The sequence below is a fragment of the Wyeomyia smithii genome, chromosome 2 (genome assembly GCF_029784165.1).
Source record: "Wyeomyia smithii strain HCP4-BCI-WySm-NY-G18 chromosome 2, ASM2978416v1, whole genome shotgun sequence".
Lineage (NCBI taxonomy): Eukaryota > Metazoa > Arthropoda > Insecta > Diptera > Culicidae > Wyeomyia > Wyeomyia smithii.
In genome coordinates, this window is record NC_073695.1 from 121,438,693 (window position 1) to 121,463,708 (window position 25,016).

Here is a 25,016-nt window from a genome sequence, read left to right on the forward strand (position 1 = left end):
CTACTGCTATTTTACTGCTGTTGTCGCTGTTTGTAAATGATATGAGCAGTTTCGGCTGAAACAGGCTCTTATATAGGCCAAACAGCACATTTCAAATTACTAGGCCTATAATTCTGTCGACCGTGCTTGGGAAGCAATCATATAACGACCAATCAGAGGTCGAATTTTTCGTTTTGACAAGGCTTGACAGTTTTCAATAGTACAATAGTTTGAATAATAAAATTACAATTTTCTGCATTTGAAAAGAATCTTAGAAGATTTTCCAATCTATTGCTGCAAGAACAAAAGATATCCTTAAAAAACTAACCGATTTATTAGCATTTGAAATTGGACATATTTTTCATATTTTACATCCCTATGTAGCCTAGTATGTAGCCGAACTTTCTGAGACGAAGTTCTACGTCAAAAATTTCGCATTATATACTTAAAGCATTTTTATTTCATGTTGCTTCCATGTGTATCTGTTAATGTACGTTCATGAGCGTGTGAATGTTATGTTTTAAATGTTCGGTATAGTTGTGCTTTTGGCTACCAGAAATTTGTTATTTAGAGTGAAAAATGAATCCAGCAGAAATGATCAAGGTGTATTTTTTCCTATATACTGAAGTGTACGTGTAAATCTATTTAAACAAATAATAAGTTCGAATGAGAAAGGCTGGGTCTCATCGCTAGGTGGATTAATTTGGGTTTTTCATTCAGAAAAAAACGTATTTCATTAGACTCAAGTTGTTCGTGTAGCGATCTGCACTTGTAAATCAAATATTATGCAATTATAAATTTTAATCATATTTTTTTCTAATTAGGTATGTTTGCTGAACTTTGTATTGATCTGATTTTGTTGCAATTATATTTACGCAAAAAAATCTGTCATGACGAAGATTGGTCATATACCATTTTAATGACATTAACAATAGCAAAGACCCTTCCCTGCCTGTCTGAATTTCTTCATCGTTTTTGAGAAAACATTTAACCGTTTTTGAGAAAACAATTAAAAAATGCCAACATTTTCTGCTAAAACCTAAAGATATTATAGATCACGATTTACGTCCTTTTAAATCATATTCATTAAATACATCTAAACAATTTGCATCAATTTCAAATACACCGCCTGTGTACGTCGAAGACTTCTGCAATTTTCTAGTACTTCGTAGGACCACTACTCTGCAAGTATCTTCCCCTTACAAGCAAGACTGATTACGCGTAGGCGTCCTCCTCCGATTGCTAGTCTCACGGGCAAGCCAATTTCTGGTGTAAATGTGTCAAATTGCACTTCACAGACATCCGAAGCCAGAAGTCAACTAATGCTGCAGCGTGACTAATTATTTGTTCTTTTCCTCGCCTCCGACTTGTCGTAGCTCTGCGTTACGTTGCATGGCAAAAAAATATATGAATAAAAGTCTGCTATAAATTGAATTTCGAAATAATATAGATGGAATGAACAGTTTTGTGTACATATTGGAAATCCATTCGATGGGTTGTCAGTGTGGCGGAGTTCTGCCGAAGAAGTTCTCGGTGGTTCCCACGTTTTCCGTTCTATTATGCAAAACATACCTCAATCAAGTAGACTCAGTTACTCATTCGTTAATTGTGCAATGGTTTTTAATGAAGCCTAGCGAACCTGAAATGAAAACGGAAGTTTCCGGTTTGTGTTCAATAGCATGTAACACCCCTTCGGAAAAGTGAACCTTCTAATTAGGGAAACACCATCGTTCAACAGGTTGAATAATTAGTTCGATACGACTATATTAGTTAGAGGGGATGAACCCACATCAGAAGAACAGTATACCTTTTGCATTATATAAACCATATCCCCCACATTTCTTCAAGTAATAAAAAAGCAATATGTAATAGTTATTTTCTTTAAGATATTTTCGTGTTAATAACTTTAAGGAAATTCCTCGGGGACAAAGCTGAACTGTAATAATGAATACGTGATAATGGTCGAGTCATTCTATCATTCCGCAGTTCCAGAGAAATGTCGCAATGAAAATAAAAATTAAGATGAGTTTAAAGATATTAAGTTTCTCATCGTGCCTGTCCATTACATAATTTAACTTCCATTCATTAACTTACCGTATACTCAACAATCACAAAGGTTCGAGAAGTCTGGATAAATATACATTCTAGTCTATCTTCAGGTTTAAAAACTAAGTTCAACAATAAATAGTAGCTTTTGGTTTGAATTCTAATACTAAGACGAGTTGCTGATCAATCACGTTAGTCATGGAGCAAACATTTCAAGGAATTCAAACACAAACTACGCAAACTCATTCTATTTCTAATATCTCGTTACACCTCCGCATCAATTAACTGGCGTTATCAGCCGGTCCTTTAGTGTCAACTGCGCGAGCCCAGCAGTCTGCGAGTAAATTCGGCTTTCTCATCGTAGCACTCAATCACAAACGAAGTCCGCATGCCGGTACATCGTGGTAAACTAGGTTCAATCAGTCGTTCCCGCAATGCACATGTGTGTTAAACTGGTTCATTACCGATATTCACCGTAGTGAAGCTCTTAATCGCTTTATATTAATATATCAAACAGCAGTTACAATAATGTCAACAGTTAATATGTTAAAATAGTTATAAAAATATTACAAAAAGCATTATAATTTACTTAAATGTTTCGAAAATCTGATTCACAAAAAAATGTCCATTCAGTTGGACATTGAAACTTGAAATTAAAAAAATAAAAATGGCTAATATTAAACGACAAAACATATAAGTTGCCTGATGAAATAAATAAATATTAGATCAATAACCTGCTTTATCCACTAAGTCTCGTGAGCTATCCTAACCCAAATAGCTGATACTACACCTATGCATACGGATGATGTAAGCCCGATTTACCTTCCTGTCATTCAGCTAACATACAGATAACTACGCTAGTCGGTATGGATGATCCCAACGTGGCCCGTAACGATGGAGTCATCGTGGTTATTACACCCATTAGTTTGATCGATTGACACATTTCCAGTTTCGCATAAATTTTCAATCAATTATCGATTTTAGGTCGTTTCATATATTTTATAGCTATCGCCTTCGAAGACGTCGCTGTATTAAGCACATCAGCAGGGCTTTTCCCTTCTTCTATACCTTCTAAGCCGTTGGTTCAGACTGTTAGAAGCTCTCAGATCAATTTTCGAATTTTTGCCTTTCTCCTAGAAAGGTATAGCAATCACTTGCAAAACCGAAAGTATAAAAGTGCTCCAAAGGGCCGAATGGCATATATCACTCGACTCAGCTTGACGAGCTGAGCATTTTCTGTATGTGTGTGTGTGTATGTGTGTGTATGTGTGTGTATGTGTGTGTATGTGTGTGTGTGTGTGTATGTGCAGATTTTTATTATCACTCACTTTTCTCAGAGATGGCAGGACCGATTTTCATGAAATTAATTGCAAATGAAAGCTCTAGTTGCCCTATAAGACCCTATTGAATTTTATTGTAATCGGATTTTTAGTTTAGAGGTTATGTTTAAAAATGTGAAAATCATGAAACATCAATATCTCAGAAACTACACAACCGATTTGAACAAAATTGATTTCAAAAGAACGGGCTACCTAGAAAACCCTTAAGTTTTGAATTTCATAAAGATTGAACTTGTGGTTCAAAAGTTATGGAAAGAAACGTGTTCTGAAGACTGTTTAATCTCACTCATGTTTCTCAGAGATGGCTGAACCGATTTTCTTGAAATCAGTGTCAAATGGAAGGTCTAATTGCCCCATAAGACCCTATTGATTTGTTTTGCAGTCGGATTATTACTTTGCCTGTTATATTTAAAAATGTGAAATCCAGCTATGCAGAGGAACATATTCCGAAGACTACTTGGACTCACTCACTTTTCTCAGAGATGGCCGACCCAATTTCCTCGAAATTAGTGTCAAATGAATAATCTAGCTGCCTCAGAAGACCCTATTGAATTTTACTGTAATCGAACTGTAACTTCATTTGTAATGTGCCGACTTGTGAAAATCACGAAACTTCATTATCTCAGAAACTACACAACCGATTTGATTATTATTATCAGATGAGCGGGCTAGTTAAGGGTTAACTGATGAATTCTGATTGAACACGTGGTTTCAAAGTTTGGCTGCCCAACACGTTCCTATTTCATTTGATTATAATCGAACTTAAACAACCGTTATGTATTAAATTGTTAATAAAACAACGAAAGTCTATTATCTCAAAGATTACATGACTTATTTGAACATAACTAGTGTCATACGAACGAGTCATCTCTCAAACTTACAAATAACAAACTTCATAACAATTTGATATGTGGCGCAAAAGTTATGGAAAGAAGAGAAATTCAAAGACTATTTAAAACTATACCTGCTTTGTTCGATATATGTGGCCTCAACATAATTTAAATGTGGTGTCGTACTATTTGAACGTTCCAAGTTCATTGATTCCTTGCGGTTTGTTTGAAGTCTGCAAATGCACGACGAATCCCATAGGATATGATCAAAGTCAAATAACAAATCGTTTGAAATGATTGGTTTTATCGAAATGACAACATCCTCGTCTTTTGGCTTCTGTACATCGCCTTAATTCTGAATATATTCATATTGGGTGGTATTCTGTCATTATCAGCAGACTTTCTGGCATCAATCTGACACCGGAAATACCCATATTGGGAGGTATTTTTGGTTGTTTTCCAGAAACTAAAAGTGGTCGTCTTCAAATTCAAAATAGTTTCCAGGGTCAATGTTTGGTTTCTATGCATCATCACGTTTACGGAAATATCCATGTTGAGTATTACTCGGTCATTTCCGACTGTTGCCTATAAGTTGCCATTTAGCAATTCAAAATGGTGCCTGAGGTCAATTGTTAGCTCATTGCATCGTTCTGGTTCCAGAGATACTCATATTGGATAGTATTTGTTTATTTTAGGCTGTTTTTCACAAACCGGTAGTCGCCATCTTGGATTTCAAAATGGTATTTAGGATACTGGTTAAAGAAAAACTCATATTGGGTGATATTTGGTCACTTTGGACTGTTTTTCAGAAGCCGAAAGTCGTCATTTTGGTTTTTAAAATTGCCTGTGAAATCAATTTCTGTCATCTGGGCGTAATTCTGGTTCCGAAAACATTCATATTGAATGGTATTTGGTCATTTCCGGCTGTTTGCCAGACACCGGAAGTCACCATCTTAAAATTCAAGAGTGTGTCTGTGATCAATTTTTAGCTTCTGTGCATCTTGCTGGTTCCAGAAATACTAATATTTAATGGGAATCGTCCATTCCAGGCTGTTTTCCAGAAACCGGAAGTTGCCATCTTACAATTCAAAATGTTGTCTGAAGTCGATTTGTGGCTCCAGTGCATCATTACGGTTCTGGAAATACCCATATTGGGTGGTATTTGGTCATTTGCCGCTGTTTTTCCGACACCAGAAGTCGCCATTTTGGATTTCATAATGGCATTTGGAGAAAATTTCTGGATTTTGAACGGCATACTGGTTAAAGAAAAACTCCTATTGGGTGGTATTTGGTCATTTTCTGCTGTTTTCAGAAACCGGAAGTCGCCATCTTAGAATTCAAAATGGTATCTGTGGTCGATTTTAGCTACTGTGTATTATTCTAGATCCGGATATTATTATGTTGGGTGGAAGTCGGCCATTTTCGGTTGTTTTACAGAAACCGGAAGTTGCCATCTTACAATCCAAAATGTTGTCTGAGGTCGATTATGAATCATATTTGCTACCACTAAAAACATTCACCTGCCAATATGGTTCCATTTAGTTGATTAGTTCGCGAGATGTGCAAAAATTTGTGAATAAACATGTACTTCTAGAAGAGGGAGGGGTGTCAAACCATTATGTACATATTTGTTACCACTAAAAACATTTACCTGCCAAATTTTGTTCCATTTGGTTGATTAGTTCTCGAGATGTGCACAAATTTGTGTTTCATCCAACTATTATGGATATATTAGTTACCCCTTAAAACATCCACATGCCAAATTCGGTTTCATTTGCTTGGTTTGTTCTTGAGTTGTGCAGAAATTTATGTTTCATTTGTATGGGACCCCTCCCTTCCAGAAGAGGGAGGGGTCTCAAACTATCATAGGAACCTTTATCGGCACCAAAAACCCCTACATACAAATTTTCACGTCGATCGGTTCGGTAGTTTTCGGGCCTATATGGATCAGACAGACAGACAGACTTGACTGCATTTTTGCCTTTCTCCTAGAAAGGTATAGCAATCACTTGCAAAACCGAAAGTATAAAAGTGCTCAAAAGGGCCGAATGGCATATATCACTCGACTCAGCTCGGCGAGCTGAGCATTTTCTGTGTGTGTGTGTGTGTGTGTGTGTGTGTGTGTGTGTGTGTATGTGTGTGTGTGTGTGTGTATGTGTGTGTGTGTGTATGTGCAGATTTTTATTCTCACTCATTTTCTCAGAGATGGCTGGACCGATTTTCATGAAATTAATTTCAAATGAAAGGTCTTGTTGTCCCATAAGACCCTAATCAATTTTATTGTAATCGGATTTCTAGTTTAGAGGTTATGTATCAAAATGTAAAAATCACGAAACATCAATATCTCAGAAACTACGCAACCGATTTGAACAAAATTAATTTCAAATGAACGGGCTACCTAAAAAAACCCTTAACTTTTGAACCGAATTTCATAAAATTGGTGTCAAATGGAAGGTCTAGTTGCCCCATAAGCCCCTCTGATTTGTTTTGCAATCGGACTATTACTTTGACTGCTATGTTTAAAAATGTGAAATCCAGCTAAGAAAAGAAAAATATTCACAAGACTACCTAAACTTACTCACTTTTCTCAGAGATGGCTGAACCGATTTTCACTAAATTAGTGTCAAATGAGAGGTCCAGCTGCCTCATGACACCCTATTGAATTTTACTGTAATCGGACTGTAAATTCGTCTGTAATGTATCGAAATGTGAAAATCACGAAACTTCATTATCTCAGAAACTACACTACCGATTTGAACAATATTATTATCACATGAACGGGCTAGTTAAGGGTTAACTGATGAATTATGATCGAACAAGTGGTTTCATAATTCGGCTGCTCTATACGTTCCCATTTCATTTGATTATAATCAAACTTAAGCAACCGTTTCAATTGTCAAAACAACGAAAGTCAATTATCTCAAAGATTATGCGACTTATTTAACATAACTAGTGTCGTACGAACGAGTTATCTCTCAAACTTAGAATAACTAACTTCATAACAACTTGATATATGGTTCAAAAGTTATGGAACGAAAAGAAATTCAAAGACTATTTAAAACTTTACCTGCTTCGATCAATATATGTGGCCTCAACATAATTTAAATGTGGTTTCGTACTATTTGAACGTTCCCGGTATCGCTCGTGATGAAATTGTTCGAAATTAAAAGTCATTTCTTTTATTTCGCTATTTCTTAAGCACTAACATCACGTCAAATTTCATATTTTAGAACCCAAAGAATGAATATACTTTTATTGGGTTTAAGCGTTCATGTAAATCAATTTTTACAAATAATAAGTTTGAATGAGAAAGGCTGGGTCTGACCGCTAGGTGGATTAATTTAGGTTTATATGTAAAGATTACAACATCAATATTTTAGAACCTAAAGAGTGAATATACATTTATTGGATTGAAGCGTTCATGTAAATATATTTTTACAAATAAAAAATTGAATGAGAAAGGCTGGGTCTGACCGCTAGGTGGATTAATTTAGGTTTTTTATGATTTATCTGATACACAGTGTAAAACCAACTTCATAATCGTTTGTGCGCGGTTGATGTTGCTAATTTTTACCTGTTGCGTTCAGGCTCAATCAATTCAACTTGTTTCTTCCAACAGCTATGCATCTTTCATTTAAATATAAAACTAACTGAATTTATAATACAGCTTAACGAAATCTACATATGCGTTTCCTGCATTTTTCAAGTCTAACTTTTGAAAATACTATATTTCAAAAAACCAGCGCACATAATTGTTGTCATGTGCTCAATTCAATGAAATTGGTTAAGAATGAGAAGTGATACAAAACATCGAATAAATAAAACCTTTGAAACTGTATTAAAAGTGTTCTAATCGGTTAAATCATTGCTCGAAATCTCGACTGATTCAAACATTTCACTCTAAAATATAAAATTTTAACTCAGTCTCCAATCGAGGAGCTGTAGTAATGTTCACCCACACATACACTTACAAACGACTCATTCTCGCACACACGGTTATTTATACGCATGTGCGATAACACACATGAAACATATAGACATTTGCTCAGTTCTTAATCTAAGTAATTTTTGGTTTGTAAATAACAAATAACAAATTTTGGTTATGTAAATAACATTTATTATACACTGTTCAATACTAAATTTATTGGAATGCGGTTATACCATATTCCACGGGCCCCAATTAAAGAGCATATATACATATCACTCACAAGATTTTACACGAACCGTTTGATGCTGCACTATCTTTTCCGTGTTATCCGTTATCATATACCTGATTTCGCCTTTATGTAAAGAATCATGTTTTGTGTCGAACACCGCTCACATTCCCAATCACCGGATTGTTTTCCAAGAAAGAAGTGTCGAGTACAACAGGATCATTCCTTACATCCGAATTCCAATTGCTCTTTTTACAACATAGAAAGAAGAGTAACCATAACCATAGGTGACCGATCTGCTCAATTTTAATTTATATATTTTTAGTATTGAAACCAGATCAGAGCTGAGTTCTCCGGAACTGATACCACCGGGAATAATAATTGTTAGAAAAATGTTAAATAAAATGAAAATATGTATTCTTTGGGTGAAATATGATAACATTACCATACTAAGTATATTTGCTAGTATATATGCTTTCAACTGATTTTTGCGTTTCAGATTAGTTTTTAGAAGTTAACTAGATTCGCATTTGTAATTATTACATAATTTACTACACATAATTTTTTTCCTGATTTTTGCCTTTCTCCTAGAAAGGTATGGCTATCACTTGCAAAACCGAAAGTATAAAAGTGCTCCAAAGGGCCGAATGGCATATATCACTCGACTCAGCTCGACGAGCTGAGCATTTTCTCTCTCTCTCTCTCTGTGTGTGTGTGTGTGTGTGTTTGTGTGTGTGTGTATGTGCAGATTTTTATTCTCACTCACTTTTCTCAGAGATGACTGGACCGATTTTCATGAAATTATTTGCAAATGAAAGGTCTTGTTGTCCCATAAGACCCTATTAAATTTTATTGTATAATCGGATTTATAGTTTAGAGGTTATGTATCAAAATGTAAAAATCATGAAACATCAATATCTCAAAAACTACACAACCAATTTGAACAAAATTGATTTCAAATGAACGAGCTGCCTATAAAACCCTTAACTTTCGAATTTCATAAATATTGAAGTTGTGGTTCAAAAGTTATGAAAAGAAACGTGCTCTGAAGACTGTTTAAGCTCACTCATGTTTCTCAGAGATGGCTGCACCGATTTTCTTGAAATCAGTGTCAAATGGAAGGTCTAGTTACCCGATAAGACCCTATTGATTTGTTTTGCAATCGAACTATTACTTTGCCTGTTATGTTTAAAAATGTAAAATCCAGCTATGAAAAAGAACATATTCCGAAGACTACTTGGACTCATTCACTTTTCTCAGAGATGGCTGACCCGATTTCCACAAAATTAGTGTCAATTAATAAGTCTAGCTGCCTCATGACACCCTACTGAATTTTACTGTAATCGAACTGTAACTTCGTCTGTCATGTATCGAAATGTGAAAGTCACGAAACTTCATTATCTCAGAAACTACACAACCGATTTGATCAATATTATTATCAGATAAGCGGGCTAGTTAAGGATTAACTGATGAATTATGATTGAACACGTGGATTCAAAGTTTGGCTGCCCTATACGTTCCCATTTCATTTGATTATAATCGAACTTAAGCAACCGTTATGTATTAAATTGTTAATAAAACAACGAAAGTCTATTATCTCAAAGATTACATGACTCATTTGAGCATAACTAGTGTCATACGAACGAGTCATCTCTCGAACTTACAAATAACAAACTTCATAACAATTTGATATGTGGCTCACAAGTTATGGGAAGAGAAAAAATTGAAACACTATTTAAAACTATACCTGCTTTGATTGATATATGTGGCCTCAACATAATTTAAATGTGGTATCGTACTATTTGAACGTTCCAAATTCATTGATTTCTTGCGATGTGTTCAAAGTCTGAAAATGCACGACGAATCGGCCATAGGATATGATCAAAGTCAAATAACAAATCGTTTAAAATGATTGGTTTTATCGAAATAACAACATCCTCGACTTTTGGCTTTTTAATTCTGAATATATTCATATTTGGTGGTATTCGGTCATTTTCAGCAGATTTTCTGGCATCAATCTGACACCGGAAATACCCATATTGGGAGGTATTTAGTTTTTTGGTGTCCAGGGTCAATGTTTGGTTTCTATGCATCATCTCGATTACGGAAATATCCATATTGAGTATTATTCGGTCATTTTCGACTGTTTCCTAGAAGTTGCCATTTAGCAATTCAAAATGGTGCCTGAGGTCAATTGTTAGCTCATTGCATCATTCTGGTTCCAGAGATACTCATATTGGATGGTATTTGGTTAATTTAGGCTATTTTTCACAAACCGGAAGCCGCCATCTTAAATTTCACAATAGTATTTAAGATAATTTCTGGCCTCTGAGCGTCATTTTGCTTGAATGTTTTTAGAGGTAACAAATATGTCCATAATGGTTCGACGCCCCTCCCTCTTTTGGAAGCACATGCTACTGGGAAACAGCCGAAAATGATCGACTAACACCCAATAACGGAAGTCGCCATCTTAGAATTCAAAATGGTATCTGTGGTCGCTTTTAGCTCCTGTGTATCATTCTTTATCCTTCTATTCTATTGTTATATTGGGTGGAGATCGGCCATTTTTGGCTGTTTTCCAGAAACCGGAAGTTGTCATCTTACAATCCAAATTGTTGCCTGAGGTCGATTATGGAACATATTTGTTACCTCAAAAAACATTCACCTGCCAAATTTGGTTCCATTTAGTTGGTTAGCTCTCGAGATGTGCAGAAATTTGTGTTTCATTAGTATGGAACCCCTCCTTTCCAGAAAAGGGAGGGGCGTTCAACTATTATGGACATATTTGTTTCCTCATAAAACATCCACATGCTTAATTCGATTTAATTTGCTCTCAAACTATCATAGGAACCTTTATCGGCACCAAAAACCCCTACATACGAGTTTTGACGTCGATCGGTTCGGTAGTTCTCGAGCCGATATGGATCAGACAGACAGACAGACAGACCGGACTGCATTTTTATATTTATAGATTGCAACATCAATATTTTAGAACCTGAAGAGTGAATATACATTGATTGGATTGAAGCGTTCATGTAAATCTATTTTTACAAATAAAAGTTTGAATGAGAAAGGCTGGGTCTGACCGCTAGGTGGATTAATTTAGGTTTTCATTTGGAGTTAATTAAAAAACAATTGAGACCTGTTTTCTTCGACTGATGAAAATAGTGGATCCCTGATAAATCCGTTCAAATCTCCCAGCTGGTGTCGAGGTACGATGCTGGCCTGACAAGTCAGTCGTCGTAGGTCCCGGTCTCGGTTCGGGAGAGACTGTTAGTGTCGGTAGGATCGCTAGCGCTAGCCCCGTGATTATCCTGTACACTAAACAGCTGGCTGCGAAGTTTGTGTACAATGAAACAGAAGGTCGAGTTCCGAATCAGAATGTAGGCTTTGCTTTGCTTTGATTAATCCGTGAGTTCATAATTTATATGGCGTTATACTGCAATAACTCTCTGCTAACGTCTTTCCATTGAATATTTGGATTGTATCAAAGGAACTTTTCTGACATTAGAATTTTTTACTTTTTTGACTGCCTGTTGTTCGTTACCGTATTTTATCGAATTTTTACTCAAGATAATTTATTTAAATTTTTTATGGGATTTAAATCCTGTGAATAAGGATACTGTTGGAAACTTAAAATGTAGTAGTACCGGTCCACCCTACCTTGACGCCTGTGATCACGGAAGACATTCCGTTCTGTTATGTCATACTTTGATGTTAGCGCGCCACGATGTAACCGATGTTACAAATATTCCTTAGGGGCCATCCACATTTCACGTGGACAGAATGCCCGATAATAAAACGAAACCCCCTAGGATTTTAATAGTTCTGGCACAACCTTTTCTCGCGCAGCCCCTCCGATTACCCTGCTATTAAGTTCTGGAGCACTCAATGTCGGGTTCGGAGCATTTATTGAAGAATTCTGCGATTGTGAAGAAATGCAAGCTCTGGGTTACAGCATCCACCTGCCGAAGTACTCCCCAAAGATTTTGTTCTCTAGAAGTGCTGAAACACATACCAAACCGAAAGTCAAGGACGATTTACTACACATACAATTTCGGACAGACTTTCGCTATCATTCTTCAAATGATTTCTCGAACTAGAGGAATTTATTCTGTGTGTTCTTGCTTTCGACAAACCGGAAGCTGTTAATTTACTCGACTTGTTTTTTGAAAATGTCACAACTTTAGAATAATAACAAGCAAAACGTGGCAATTTTAATATGTTTCAATTGTTGGCTAAAGACGTAATTCATTATTTTTAGTAATTTTTTTAATCACGACTAATTATTGTGCAAACTTGTGTAAACATGGGATTGATGATTGAAAATGTTTTTAGAGCCCGAACGAATTGTTTGGTTGGTGTGAGGTCTTCTGATGCTAAGTTATAGATGTAATTTTGTCCTTCCGAAGGAAATATACACTAGGGTGCACAGTGCTTAATGGTCCAGAAACCAAATTTAGGGGGAAATTTGGGTCAGCAATGTTTTAGAGAAAAACTTTTTTCTACAAAGTTGTTACATATCATAAAGCGCTTATTGGAAAATTATCAAAAATTAGGGTGACCGAAATTTTCGATGCAATCAAGTATCTAACTTTTTTATCTTTGCAGATAGAAGAAAAACTTGCTCTACAATGTTATAGCTCCAAAAAGTTTTTCTGTGTCTTTGAAAACAACCGATTTATATTGAAAAAAAACACATTTTGCGCTCTAACTTCTTCATTTCAAGTTTTACCTTAAAACTGTCTTTGAACGACTTTTAGAGCTTTTTAAGAGAAACACTTTGCAATTCCGATATCGTGACTCTACAAATGGAGGAATTTAAAAGAATATGTTATTTTTTTAAATTTGAGTAAATTCAATTTAAAAACATGACTAAAATTTCAATAATTTTATATATTACGCATAGAAAAGCACGCAGATTAATTTTTATAGATGCACCGAATACCACTATTCGGCCTTCGGCCGAATACCGAATAACCTTTTTTCCATTATTCGGCGAGACGAATATTCGACTGAACACAACGTTGATCGTATGATAACAAAATAACCAAATGGTCATTGTTTGAAGTTTAAATTGTTTCTTTCGCTTTCCAATTGTTCATGTACGAAAACGATTGGAAATTGTCCGAACTATTGCACAAGAAATAATTAATTATGCGCCTATGGAATAAGGCACGCTAATCCGTGGCGCACCTAGTTTTGTTCTTATTTGAGTTGTCGTTTAAAAATAATGTTTTTGAGGATTATGGTTAACACAATTTAAAAGTTTGTGTTACAACTACATTTTGAGTGTTTTTGAAAAAAAAACATAAATAAAATGCGAGAAATGAACGAGAACTGAGGATGTGACTTTGGCTCAGAAAAATTATACCTCATCCAGACAAGGCATGAAAAGGATGTGTGGAGATTGCGGTTCGTGTTCCGTTTAATGAGATATATTCCTTTCTAAGCCCAAGTTACATCTTCAGTTTTCGTTTACTCCCGTTCATAGAACTTTGCACTATACTTTTATATTATTTTCTGATAATCATTGGCTACTATACAGCTTTTTCGGCATATTCGGCAAAATAATAAACTTACTATTCGGCGAGCCGAATTTTCGGCAAAATCCAATTTTTGCTGATATTCGGCGACCGAATATTCGATGCATCTCTATTAATTTTTCTGCTATTTTTTCTTACAACTAGAAGTAATCACCTATAATTTGATTCAAAAAGTTCGAAAATCGATCAACTGGTTCAAAAGTTATGAATTTTTTGAAATAAAATACATCGAATATAGCCGTTTTTTATGGTCACCCTATTTCGGAGCTAGTCTCCCTAACAACCCAACGAAAAAATACGGGTTTGATTATTTTCAACATAGATTCATCCCTGCGATTTTGAGCACAATGAAACACTTTGCGTGACCACCTTCGAAATAGGGTGACCATAAAAAAACGACTGTGTTTGATGTATTTTATTTCAAAAAATTCATTAAAAAAAAATTTGAACCATTTGATCGATTTTCAATCTTTTTGGATCAAATTGAAGGTAATTGTTTCTAGTTATAAGAAAAAATACCAGCAAAATAAATCTGCATGCTTTTATATGCGTAATATATAAAATTATTGAAATTTTTGTCATTTTTTTAAATTGAATTTACTCAAATTTAAAAAATAAAATATTTTTTAAAATTCCTTCATTTATAGATTCAAGTATGCCCTTCAAAATGAGACCAAGAGATATTTCTCATGTTTGCCCCAAAAAGAATGACAAACAAATGAAAAACGCATGTTTTTTGATGAAAAACATCAATAACTTTGAGTAGGATTGAGATATTTACGATATCGGAATTGCAAATTGTTTCTCTTAAAAAGCTCTAAACGTCGTTCAAAGACAGTTCTAAGGTAAAACCTGAAATAAAGAAGTTAGAGTGCACAATGTGTTTTTTCAATATAAATCGGTTGTTTTCAAATATAGAGAAAATTTTTTTTTACAAAGTTACTTAAAATTATTGGAGCTATAACATTGTAGAACAAGTTTTTCTTCTATCTGCAAAGATGAAAAAGTTAGATACTTGATTGCATCGAAAATTTTGGTCACCCTAATTTTTGATAATTTTTCAATAAGCGCTTTATCATATGTAACAACTTTGTAGAAGGAAGTTTTTCGCTAAAACATTGCTATAGAGCTCTAGACTCAAATTTCCCCCTAAATTTGGTTTCTGGACCATTGTGCCGTGGTACAAGAGCTCACAATCGTTAACTTTTTTCATCCACTCTCCAAATATTATTTAATTATTTTATAGACATTCTATGTTCAGATGTGATTTAGTATATGAAAAGTCTCAAGGAATGGCAACTAGTTTTAGTTTGTATCTCTGCCGCTAATGAGCCGCTCAAGAGACATCGATGTTGGAGATAATTTTGCCACAAAAACTTTCTGAAGATTTTTTTCTTTTAACATCTCTTGTTTTGGAGACACAACGTTTCGTATCAGACTAGTCCTTGAAAGTATATGGAATATATCTAACTAATGGTAGCAGTGGTCAAAGGCTCCTACAAGGGAAGAAGTCTTTGAAAGTAATTTTTTGAGTATCTAAAAAACTGTAGCATAGGCAACAATGTTCAGCATAAAATTGCACATCATTGAAACACACAACGTTCTAGAAGAAACAAAAAAAATAGCTTCCACAAAGACCGAGTTGTTACCAAAAATGTAAAAAATATCATTTTTGTGCATCCCAAGATCGCATTTCAGCAAAAACTAGCAGACGAAACCTGCATAGGATGAATTACTATAATAAGCACTTAACGAAATTGATTGAAACGTTTGTCCCTTCCAGTATCTTCATTGCCTGATATTTTATGGCAATAACTTAATTTTTAAGACAAGTCTAATATGAACTGTTATATCTCCAAAACAAAAAGAGATAGAAGAAAAATGTCCTCGGTAAAATTTTTTGTGAGAATATTATCTACAACTTTCTTGAAAACAACATCTCTCTTAAGTGCAACACTGAAAAGTTAGATTTTGCAGCGCCACAAGCGTTAAAGTTTGTTGACATTCTTTGGGTTTTTTATATACTAAACAACTTTTGGAGATAGTATGTCAATAAAATCAGTATTTGAAGAGCAAATGGAATAAAACACGATTTCGAGCTCATTTTTGGAAACAACTCGGTCTATGTTGAAGTTTAAGGACAAGTAACAAATTGTAACGAGTGATAACTAAAATTTTAAAATTTTTTTGAGAGTCTCTTACTCAATAACAAACAAGCTCATACAGAAACGAGAGTATGTAAATGTCAGCTATCTCTCTCCTCTTTATGCCAGTATTTAAAGCTTTGCTTATGCATGCTCAGTTGAGTTTAAAATGACGTCGAAACGAGATGCTTTATGCAAGCTACTAAACTGCACGATAAATATGGCAAAAAGTTGCCTGTGAGCCTGTGGAAGACCGGTCCAGGTAATGGAAAAAAAACGACTTCGTTCTTCTTTCTAAATCATGGTTCAAGTCTAGTGGTTTGGCTATCAATCAAATGTGTACCAGAAATAAAAATTTGATTCCATCTCTTCACAAACACCATGCCGATGTGAGATACGTGTTTTGGTCAGATAAAGCACATTAGGGCGGCAAAAAAACGTTCCTGAACAACCATTCGACCCTCACGGTGCTCCCAAAGACCATTATAATAAAATAAAATGCACCAAAGGATCTGAGTACACCATTCGATTCGTTATGACGTCCTGAATCTATGGTCAAAATTTCAAAATCGTCATACGGTGAATTTTTGAGCTATGCCCTTTTGAAGGGCGTAATGCAGAAAGAAGTGACACGAAAATACTTTTTGTAAAGCTTATTTTTCAACTACCATTTGATGAAATAACTTCCAAAATATTTTCGACACATTCCAAATTCGTTTACAGACCTTTTTCAAATGTTCATTAATTTTTTTTCAATGAAAAAATCTTAGCGCAAAACGGGGAATAGTTGCCCTAGAAAGATTGTAGCTTTTAAACTTTTCCAGTGAAATTTGATGCCTCTAGTTTGATTAGAAGTACGTTAGTTTGACACAGTGTAATAAAAACCTAAATATTTAGTCGTGATTAAAAAATTACCAATAGTACAAAACGAGACCTAGAAAAACATCTGTGTATAGTTTCAGGCAAATCGAAAATAGTCGATCAACATCGGTTCTGTATGTTGCTTGGAATTGTACTGTACCCCAAGGAACAATTGAAACGTAATAAAAAAATAAATTGTGATCATTTGTTGCACTAATGAAATTCCGAAGTTTTAAGAAACATTTTTTGTTACTACGATGAAATTGTAAAGAAACAAGCAACAACTAAAGTTGCATCGCTGCTTCAAAAATCTTCACACCAACAACGTAATTCGCGAGGTTGGATTTGTTGTTGAAACGTGTAAACGGCATTTGAAAATCTAACCTTCACTGAATAGATCTAGTGGGTGGAGCATATAGGTTGCCAACGTGATGCTTGCGAGATACAGAAAACAAACACACAAAAATACTTCTAAAAGTTGCTGTCATGTTCTGAAGCCATGTAACAGCAACTTTAGCTCGATCGTTCGCGTTATATTTGTTTTTGAGATGAGGTTATTTACTGCGTTGTAACTTTTGGGTACTTGGACTAGAAGTCGTCCAAAAAGTGTGGGTCTCTACAACGAAATGTAATAAATTGCTTTGAATTTCATTATCACGCTGAGGTACTGAAGAATTGAAGAAGCAAAATAAAACTGGTAATGACCATTAGCATGATAAGGGGCCATCCACATACCACGTGGACAGATTTATAACGATTTTGAACCCCCCCCCCTCCCTCTCCGTGAACAACTGCCCATATAAATTCTAAAAAAATTGTATGGACCGTGGACATTAGCCAACCCCCCCCCCCCCAAAGCTGTCCACGTGGTATGTGGATGGCCCCTAAGGGAAGCAATATTTGAAACTGACCCATGAACTTGCAAGTGTTTCTACAGCGAATGACGTAAATAATACAAACGAGAGAGGTGAATAGAAAATAATAACTGGAGTTGAATCCTCAAAATTTTTGGAAATAATCAAAGATAAATCGCTATACAGATAATCTCTTTCCATTCTGACCATTTGCCGTTTTACAATCTCACCACAACGCCATGAAGTTTTCTATTGCGCCCTAGTTGCTGTTACGATGCATCTTCGTAGCTGAAATTTTACCATACATATTAGTTCATACACATTGCGGTTTCATTCTTGAAACTTGTGTTGAAACAACGAAAATGTTGCAATTGGCTACACCTCCTGCGCTTTTTTGTCATTGTATAAGAAACTGAGATGTAACTGCAACTTAATTTCGCATAAGAATTTGTTGCTGTGATGCACAAAGTTCATAATCGAAACAAATTTTGCAGCTTGGGACGTTGCATTGTACGGATAATTTTTCGACACTAGTTTCGGGACTTTTTAGGAAGGAATGGATTTTATCAACGGGGCTTCAAAAAGAATATTTTGAAAACATATACTTTTACTATGGCTCGATTTCTATATATTTTTGGTCGAGCATGAGCTGTACGGACAATGATTTGAAATAGTGAAAAATATTGAATCACAGATCAATACTAAATGTCTAATAATCTCCTCACATTCGTGGTTGATTTTAGGCAATTGTATGCAGTGTTCACTTCTATATGAATTTCGTCAATACTGGCACAACTCAAAGTTCATAGTTTCGAAAAAAAAGTGTTATAAAATTCGTCGAAAATTTCATTTTTTATTTCCCTGAAAACTTCCGATTTTGAGACATCCCATTTTTATTGAACCTGTTTGGGTCTATAATATGCATAAAATGAGCAAGTTATAAGAGTTGTAACTTCAGTTTTTCGTCTCTTATTGGATATTTTAGATTTGAGCCAAAAAGCACATCGGGTCTTTGTTAGATAAAACCTAACAGTATTTGGCATCGTTTACCATTAAAAACTCAAAACCGCAAAATTTGGAGTTGTGTCAGTGTTGAATTCAACTGACGATATACAATATTAATATTATATATTAATATATTTCCGGGAAAATGGCCCATTCTTGACTAAACCAATCAAGTGGCTCAGTTCTAGAAATCCTTAATTTTTCACATGTTTCAGATACCCTTGGAGAAATTACCAGTTTTGAACTTGAGCTAGACAATTACTCGGAATAGAATAGATCACCAAGAATATACACACACGAAAACTTAAAATCAAATCAAGGACTGACAGTAACCGAAGTGGCCTCAAAATATTCCAGGGAGGAGAATGACCACAATAAAGTAAAATCAATTAAATCGAATCTAATTAAATGGGTTGAGTGAAAAAAATATTGTTGCTGATTTTTAGGAGAGCGGAATCATTTGATAAAGGTTAGATGGTGCTCTAAAAATATCAAGAGAATAGAAACCATGTTTTTTTTTAAAATAGTTCGAAGCTTTAACATATCACGAGTATAATTCCTCTTAATTAAAGCAGCTATTTTATCAGTTTAAGCAAAATTCACAATATGAACAACGTTCTAGGCTGAATGCAGCAGTACGAAATAGCTGACCCGGCTAGCAGTAAATAAATTGAATCAGAGATCAATACTTGATGTCTTATAAACTCTCCGCGTTCGCGGTTGATTTCAGCCAATTATTACATACTTTTATATTAAAGGTTGTTAGAGTGGTGTAAAAGTTAAAGTGTGTAAAAGTGTAAAACAATAGTTAAAAAAACTCAGTTCTTATTTTAGTGATTTGTCCCTATAAGAACATTTAGATATCTACAACTGTTGTTTGTCGTCATATCAATCATCAAAAATTTAGTAATCATCTGAAAATCGAATAAAACAATGTTTTTTTTTGCGTTTTTAACTAAAAATGTTCCTTAGTGTTAAACGGCAGTTTAAGTAGCGATATAAGTCGATTGAATAGTTTGAGTAGGGCATTAAATACGATCAAATTCTCAGTCCGGCAGTTTAATAGTGCTTATCTCAAGAACAGATTTTATAAAATTTTTATTTATTGACATCATTATCACATTCTATTATAAGCGCCAAATTCAGTTTGGTCTTAACACTAAGATGTTGATTTTTTTATACCCAACGCTAGTTATTGAGTAGGTATAAGAGAATACTGTGATTATCTATGTCACCAATTTCGATGCACTGCCAAGTTCAATTGTTATTTTTTTATCTTCGCTCTAATAAATTTGATTGACTCTAAGTATTTGAAATCACTTCAAAAAATTATTAATATTCGCTAATCGCTGACAAACCGCAAAAACCGCAACCGTATTAACAAAAATAATTCCTGACTTGATTGCAATAAAGAATATAAATATTAGAAAAATTTAAAACCACGTAGTATCTTTTACACTAGCTCTCTCTCATTCTGACAAAGACAAGAAAACTGTAGTACCCTTTAATATTATTGAAAATAAAAAGTCGTAAACATTGGAAAAATTGGAGGCAAAATAGTTGCCACTAACCATTAAGGACAAAAATGTTTATTGGCTGTAAATCAACATGGCAATCATTTTTCATCAAAAATTTGTCATTTTTCATTTTGTAGGCCAATCAGCCCATGAAGAAAACTGCACAATCTGAAGAAGGATGTTGAAAATTGATAGTATCTTAGAAAAAAAAAAAATCCAATTTCTTGGACCAACAACTTTTTTGTTGGCGCTTGAAATTTAGGGTTTGTTCACAAACAAATGGCCATCAAACTGTCGCTTTACACATTGTTAGACCCAACAAAATTAGGAAAGATGCAATAGACCCTCTCAATATATTAAATAAAATGAAAGTTAACATAAAATTGTCAATGCAGTTAAAAAAATATTTATTGTTGTTAATTATAGGGATAAGGTTGATAATTTGCAAGGATTTAAACCAAGTTACCAAGAACTAAATAATGGGAATTCTACATTTCATTCTATAGCGTAGAGGCGCATCTAGCAGCATATTTTCGATTTTCCAACTAATTTCTGGTCATCGGGTCACCCCACTAGATGGAGCAATTAACCAATTTGAAATGTGAGAGAACAGAACGGTGAATGAAGATACTTGTCTTGAGATCATGAATACTCAAATGATTCGTTTCTTTCATAGACGAAAATATTGTTAAGAGCAATTCATCATTGAAATTGACCTATTAAGGGTCAAAAATATTTAATGGTAAGCCTACGTAAACAAAAACTTTGTCGTCACAAAAGTCATTTGATAATAAAATTTTTTTAACCGGCTACAACTCTCCATCATATCTAATGGTCAGATTGAATGTCTCACTAGAAGCGTGATTACAAAATGAAAATAAAGTATACAATAAAACCAAGAATCCCGTCGGTAAAATTGGTTCTACGCGTACAAGCCTGGCGAATTTGTGGATATTTCGTTAGGAAGTTCATGGATTGGATACAATATGCATAAGTGTAGCATATAAAATTTCATAATTAAAAAAATCGCCTAACATATTACATTATGTAATAGTCATGTTTCAAGGATATTTTGCGATAACATACTTTATGCAGTTTCAATTGCACATTTTGGGTAGTTTGAACAAAACACACTAACCTGCATTACCCACGAGCTTGATGATGGTACTATTTGATCATCTATTTTATCCATAAACATTCAAGCGCAATACGGTCCAAGTTTACGGTCGCAAACCGCGTCTGTGCTTGCGACGTTACACAGTTCTAGAATGTTTCTACCTTTGGAACTCACTGTTAGAACAATAACATTGTCCGGATCTATTGGCCACTTCACAATTGAGATAATTATTATAATTACAAAACTTATCTCCGATTGCACAGACTAATAAATCCTACATTCACTATACCATATTTCCTTATTTATCCAATGGGCCGTTAGTAGTTTTCTATTTCATTTTTTTTTCTTTCTGGATGTTGAATCAACAAGCCATTTTCATATTTTCTTACTTTTATCGGTAGCTTGAATGATCAATAGTGTTCTGAACCACATGCTTTGAGTGGTTGTGACAAACGCGCTGCTACTGATACATTGTCGCTAAATAACAGTTTTCATTTCATTCACTCTTTCAATATTTTTAAATTCTTGGCTATTAAAAACTAGGAACCGGAACTGAGAAGCATGGAAAATCCGCACACTTATCCCAACGACGAGCGGAGATTCGTCAGGCTGTCTCTCACACTTTATAAACCAGCTGTTTGTTGTTGCACTCTGACACCTTATTCAAATCGAAGATAACCACCTCCTCCAAAATATAACTGGCGTTAAAACTTCGGATGCGTGAGTGGATGCGAATTCGTCGACTGTCCCACCTTAACACCGGATCGCTCTATTGTGGCTAGCACGAGTATCATCACACACGAGAGATTTAAACGCGACTATAAAGCGCGAACCTTCTGAAACAGTGATACAGCCGAAAAAACGACACGAAACCTATTGCTCATACACACAACTGCAACAAGACACGTATTAACTCAGCGCTAGTCAACACGACACTGAGTCCCGTTGAGCGGCCGCATTGAGTCCGCTCCGCAGGTCGCAATGAACACGGCACGATTTGCGAAAGTGAACGTTCGTCAACAGCGGCGGCCGCGACGGCCGAAAGTGATCAAAATGAAAAAGAGACCCTCGCTCACCTGTGCAACGTGTTCTGTCGTCCCTTTCGAACGAATGGTGTGGAGCCTCTGTCTCCCTGTTTGTTTACAATATACCGGTTAAAGTGAGACAACTGTATATGGAATATTGCGTTATTCATTCACGATGTTCGGCAGTCGAAGCCTACGTTTGGGGTTGCATTGATTCTTTGCGTATATGTTTTGAACACACAGTGAAAGGCACTGGTGTAGATAATTCTTATTGCCGGTTTTAAATAGTTTAGTACTTAAATAAATTAACTGATAATAATAAAAAAAAAATACTCTGGGGTTAATTTCTTGCATCGCTTCAGGTCAGTGATCACGTTTTCTTGTCTGCAAAGATGTTTCAGAAACTCTGATAATACAGGTCGGACTCGTTTATCCGGAAACTCGATTATCCGGAATTTTAGACTCGATTATCCAGAATTTTATTTTTTTGGTGTCCGTTTTCAATTTTTATTCAGAAATTTTATCTTAACCATTCCATTTGGCATATTTGTTACTATTTAAGTCACTTCCGGCATGTTTGGGACATGTTCGAATTAAGTGATAATAATCAATGCCTCAGGAATAACTTCTGGTTACGCCTGCGCATCAAACAAGTAAAATAAAGAAAAGAAAAGTTTATTTTATGTTCGTTTATCGCAAAATATCAGTATTTTTTGTGTGATTCGATTATCCGGAAAACTCGATTATCCGGAATGAATTTTTTTGAGGTTCCGGATAATCGAGTCCGACCTGTAGCTGGAGAACGCAAGCAATGACAATTTATCGACATTGTATTTAGAATAATGAATAACAAAAATGTTGAAAACACGTTATGCAAACATAGGATTTGCAATAAAACTATTTACTCTTAAGACCGGTACTGCATAATGAGAGAATAGTGAGTGAAGTGTCCTGCAAGGGCACTGACACAAAAGAGCAGTAAGTTTTTCCAATGACAAACTTTCCCATGCAGGCGGGTGGATGCGCTTTTGGAAGCATTGTAATACCATAAACCATGCCTTGTCATTTTCCGAGTGCTATGGTAATTGAGGAGTTATTCAAGTTTTTCAAGAATCTTTGAACTATGTATATGTCCCGCGTTTACCTGAAGCCTTTTGAATTTTTCACGTTTAAATTAAATTAAAATACCAAATATTCTCTCTAGGGTAGCGTCCAACAGGGATGCTACTTATTTATGTGGTTTCGGTGTAGACCGTACTTCTTGACGTCTAATAAGTCTGAATCGTAGTACAGGCCCCGTTCGATTTTGGCAACATGTCAAAATTTAAATTTTTTATAATTCCTACCGGACTGAAGCGAAAATTCAATTCAATGCTTGGATGGTTGCTGGTGGCAACACGTCCAAATTCTGTTGCCAAAATTGAACCGTGCTTAAAACGGAACGTGCCAAAATCGAATGGGGTCTCTAGTACGAATATGTAAGAAAACGAGTCAAGAGGAAAACGAACATTTCGGGCGTTCGATGCTTCAATGTAAATATCATGATGGTAATGGAAATTTTATTTTTGTATAAGACATTGTAAATAAGGTACGACTTTCAAAATCATTTACTTGTAACTTCCGACAAACTCGTCAAAAATCTGTCCACGTGGTAAGTGGATGGCTCCTAATTAAATAGCAGTTAAAAGATATTCTAGTTCAGAAGATGACCCAAAAATAGTTACTGTATTTAGTAGTGGTAAGAAACAGATGCTAAGTGATTATGTTTGAAAATAAAACATTTGAATTATAAAGTAAAAAAATCGATTTTTTCTTCCACATTAACACCATTTTCATAGGTAAATTTATCAGGTAGGTTCAAAAGATGTGAGAATCATTCTCATCTGTAATACAATGAACTTTAGGTACATGCATACACATAATATATTGAAATTGGGCATTGAGTTTTACTTGTTTTAAATTGTTTAAAACTAAAATAATCAAAACATAACAAGTATTTCATTCTATCAAGGTGTTTTACACTAAAAAAATAATATACCTTAGTTTAAGTTTGCATTTTCATTTTCTATTTTAGAGAATAACTTTTTTTCCTTGAATATGCTCAAGTTGCGATGTATGAACGAAATGTAGCCAACAATGTTGTGTTTCACCAAAAAATTTTTTAGCTAATTCGGAGATGACCATTTTTTTAAATCGATGTTTTGTGTTTAAATTGCATTTTTTTCAGTTTAGTACTGGATTTATAGTTTTTTCCATATTTTTTTATGAAAATTCAGACAATTTCCTAAAAGTTACTTATAGAACACTTTTTTGTAAAATTTACCGTTTTTGAATTATATTGATTTACAAAAAATCGGCAAAAAAAGTTTCGCCCCAGTCTAGATTAATTTTGGAAAAAGTAAGTATGCAGAGATGCTTAATTAGGTGATGTCTTCACACCCAAAAAGGTTCAACCAATCCAGAGAGGGCGCTGCCAACCGCGGGTTCATTTGGCGCGAAATCCGTCCATATCAGAAAAATTAGAAAGAGACTCTTCACTGGAATTTGTTTCAACTCGCTATTTGCCAAAAAAACTTGAACCTGAAAGAATTTTTTTAT

At 34.9% G+C, this 25,016-nt stretch overlaps 1 protein-coding gene across 1 annotated transcript in view; it reads right to left on the reverse strand.

Annotated features, from left to right (window-relative positions):
* Positions 1 to 22,308, reverse strand: part of LOC129724545 (dendritic arbor reduction protein 1) — a 179,606-nt gene extending 157,298 nt beyond the window's left edge. The window contains exon 1 of the mRNA XM_055679532.1: positions 21,415 to 22,308. Coding sequence (XP_055535507.1) covers positions 21,415 to 21,474 — 60 coding nt within the window. The 5' untranslated portion in view covers positions 21,475 to 22,308. The remainder of the gene's footprint in view (positions 1 to 21,414) is intronic.
* Positions 22,309 to 25,016: the final 2,708 nt, after the last annotated feature.